General features: G+C 37.2%; 1 protein-coding gene across 1 annotated transcript; it reads left to right on the top strand.

The window, feature by feature from the left end:
• Window positions 1–1,299: 1,299 nt before the first annotated feature.
• Window positions 1,300–1,597, top strand: CD24 (CD24 molecule). The gene has a single exon (XM_036252539.1). The coding sequence runs from the start codon at window positions 1,300–1,302 to the stop codon at window positions 1,534–1,536; it is 237 nt and encodes a 78-aa protein (XP_036108432.1). The 3' UTR covers window positions 1,537–1,597.
• Window positions 1,598–2,463: the final 866 nt, after the last annotated feature.

Genomic DNA, 2,463 nt, shown 5'->3' on the forward strand with positions numbered 1-2,463 from the left:
TCTTTCTTTCTTTCTTTCTTTCTTTCTTTCTTTCTTTCTTTCTTTCTTTCTTTCTTTCTTTCTTTCTTCTTTCTTGCAATGGTAGATGAAATTGTTGTTTTTAGTTTCCCTGAGTGTTCATTATTAATGTACAAGAATGCCACAAATTTCTGGATGTTAATTTTGTATCCTGCGACTTTGCCATAATCATTCATTAAATCTAGTATATTTGTCCTGGGGTCTTTAGGGTTTTTATGGACAATATCATGTCACCTTTGAATAATGATAAATTGTCAATCAAAGATTGCCATCACCAATTTTACACTGATAGGAGTCCCTGTTTGGGGTGGAGTGAGGGGACTGAGACATTATTCAGTTCAAACAGATCACTTGTGAAATAACCTATGAAACAGCTCAGCTATGATGTGCCCTGTATGAAGCATTCCCAGTGTTATGACTCTGGTGTTACAGCCTCAGTGTTACAGCTTTAGTCTAGTGAGACATCTGTACTCCAGTTTGGTGTGATAGCTCTTTTTTGGTGCTCTAGCTCAGCTAATGTTGCAACTTCAGGGAAACACAGTTTTCCATGGAAACCTAAAGTGTACTGCACTGAGACAGTAATAAAGTTGGCTTATACAGAGGAAAAATCCTACCCCCAATCCTAATCAATCTATTCTCATGCAGATGAGGACTCTCATGCAAATTTTCACATTGGTTTGATTGAAAAGTACTATCCTGATTTGCCAAAATAAAACAGTCTGATTGGTCGGTCAAAATGAAAAGGAAGATGTAGCTGCACAAGTTTGATTAAATGTGCTAGATATCAATTAAATTTGTTGAAATATAATAAGAGGAACTCCTTTAGAAGGATCAACTCAGAGGGCAGGAACATAGTGCAGAAGGCTAACACTTCAGTGTGAGCACAGACAGTATGCGAGGCCACTATTTAGCAAACTTTTTATTAAGTTGAGCCCACTTAACCACTAGGAGTTCTTAACAGGCACATCAATTCTCAGGTTTGACATTTTCCCCTTTCAATAAAAACATGTCAATAGTCCTATAAAAAATGGGCAGTAAAATACAGAATATTTTTCATAGTAACATTTTTTTTTTTTTCTGATACGTAACTTTGGACAAGGGAAACAAAAGAAAAAAAATAAACAAATGAGACGAGATAAAACTAAAATGTTTTTTCACAGCAAAGAAAACCATCAACAAAATGAAAAGTCAACCACTGACTTTGCCTGAGCCCGCCAGGAGCCAGTGGTTCTCCACGCACGCAGCATCCAGTGAGACTCGCAGCGCACCGACGTAGCGGACATGGGCAGAGCCATGGTAGCCAGGCTTAGACTGGGGTTGTTGCTTCTGGCGCTGCTCCTACCCACGCAGATTTATTCAAATCAAACAACTCCTGCAACACCTTCAAGTAACCCCTCCCACAATACCTCAACTACTCCAAGTCCAGCGAATACTACCACCAAGGCAAGTGGTGGTGCTCTGCAGCCAACAGCCAGTGTCTTTGTGATCTCGTTGGCTCTTCTACATCTCTACTGTTAAAAGACTTGGGCCAAGAAACGTCTATCCTTCACCATCTTCTAAACCCAATCCAAATGGCATCTATACATCCATTGTGACAAGGAAATAACAGGTCTTCATTGAATCTGCTAATTTCACACCAAATTTTATTGACACAGAAAATGTCGAGGATCTCATATTTGATTGGTTTGAAGAGCATGTGCAGGGTTTGACTAGGTGATGAATGCCAGTGTTAAATATGCTGGACTTTAATATACAAGATGAAGGGAGACACATCCAAAATTAGTTCAGAGGTGATTTCCTTAAATGTGGCTTAAGAAGTATGGACACATACAATTCTACCTTGATAATGAATAGATTTTATCTTATCTATAGATACAGTCTGTTTTTATTTGGTTTATTAAAGTTATAAGGCCCTAAAACAGGTAATGCAAAAAGCCATGATTCTATTTATATGTACATTAGAAGGAACTTCCAGGTGTTCCTATAAATTCTCAGCATATTGTTTCACAGTACTAACTTAATGCTGGTGAACTCTGAATAAAAATTTACATGGTTAAGCTATCACTGTTCTCTTCAGAGCTGAACTCTTTACTCTGAGGCTTTGGCTTTGACATAGCATTTGACTTTTGGTGTAATAATTGATATGTGCCAGGGCAATGATGGATTGGAATCTATCCCAAATCTAAGCATGATAAGTAAATGTTGCTGATATTCAAACAAGAGCACCAGATTCATTGAGCTAAACTAATTCCAAAGAGTAGAAGTACACTGACCTCAATTAATTTCAAATGCTTCTTATTTCTGCATATGATACTTTTTACAATTAAAAAAAATGATTGGTTTTGAAGGTAAAATGGACAGATCTTAAAATTGAAAAGGCAAATATATGAAGGAGCCAAAACTGTAAATGAGGTATTGATTGGTTTTGAAGGTAAAATGGACAGA

The sequence above is a fragment of the Molossus molossus genome, unplaced genomic scaffold (genome assembly GCF_014108415.1).
Source record: "Molossus molossus isolate mMolMol1 unplaced genomic scaffold, mMolMol1.p scaffold_m16_p_1, whole genome shotgun sequence".
NCBI lineage: Eukaryota > Metazoa > Chordata > Mammalia > Chiroptera > Molossidae > Molossus > Molossus molossus.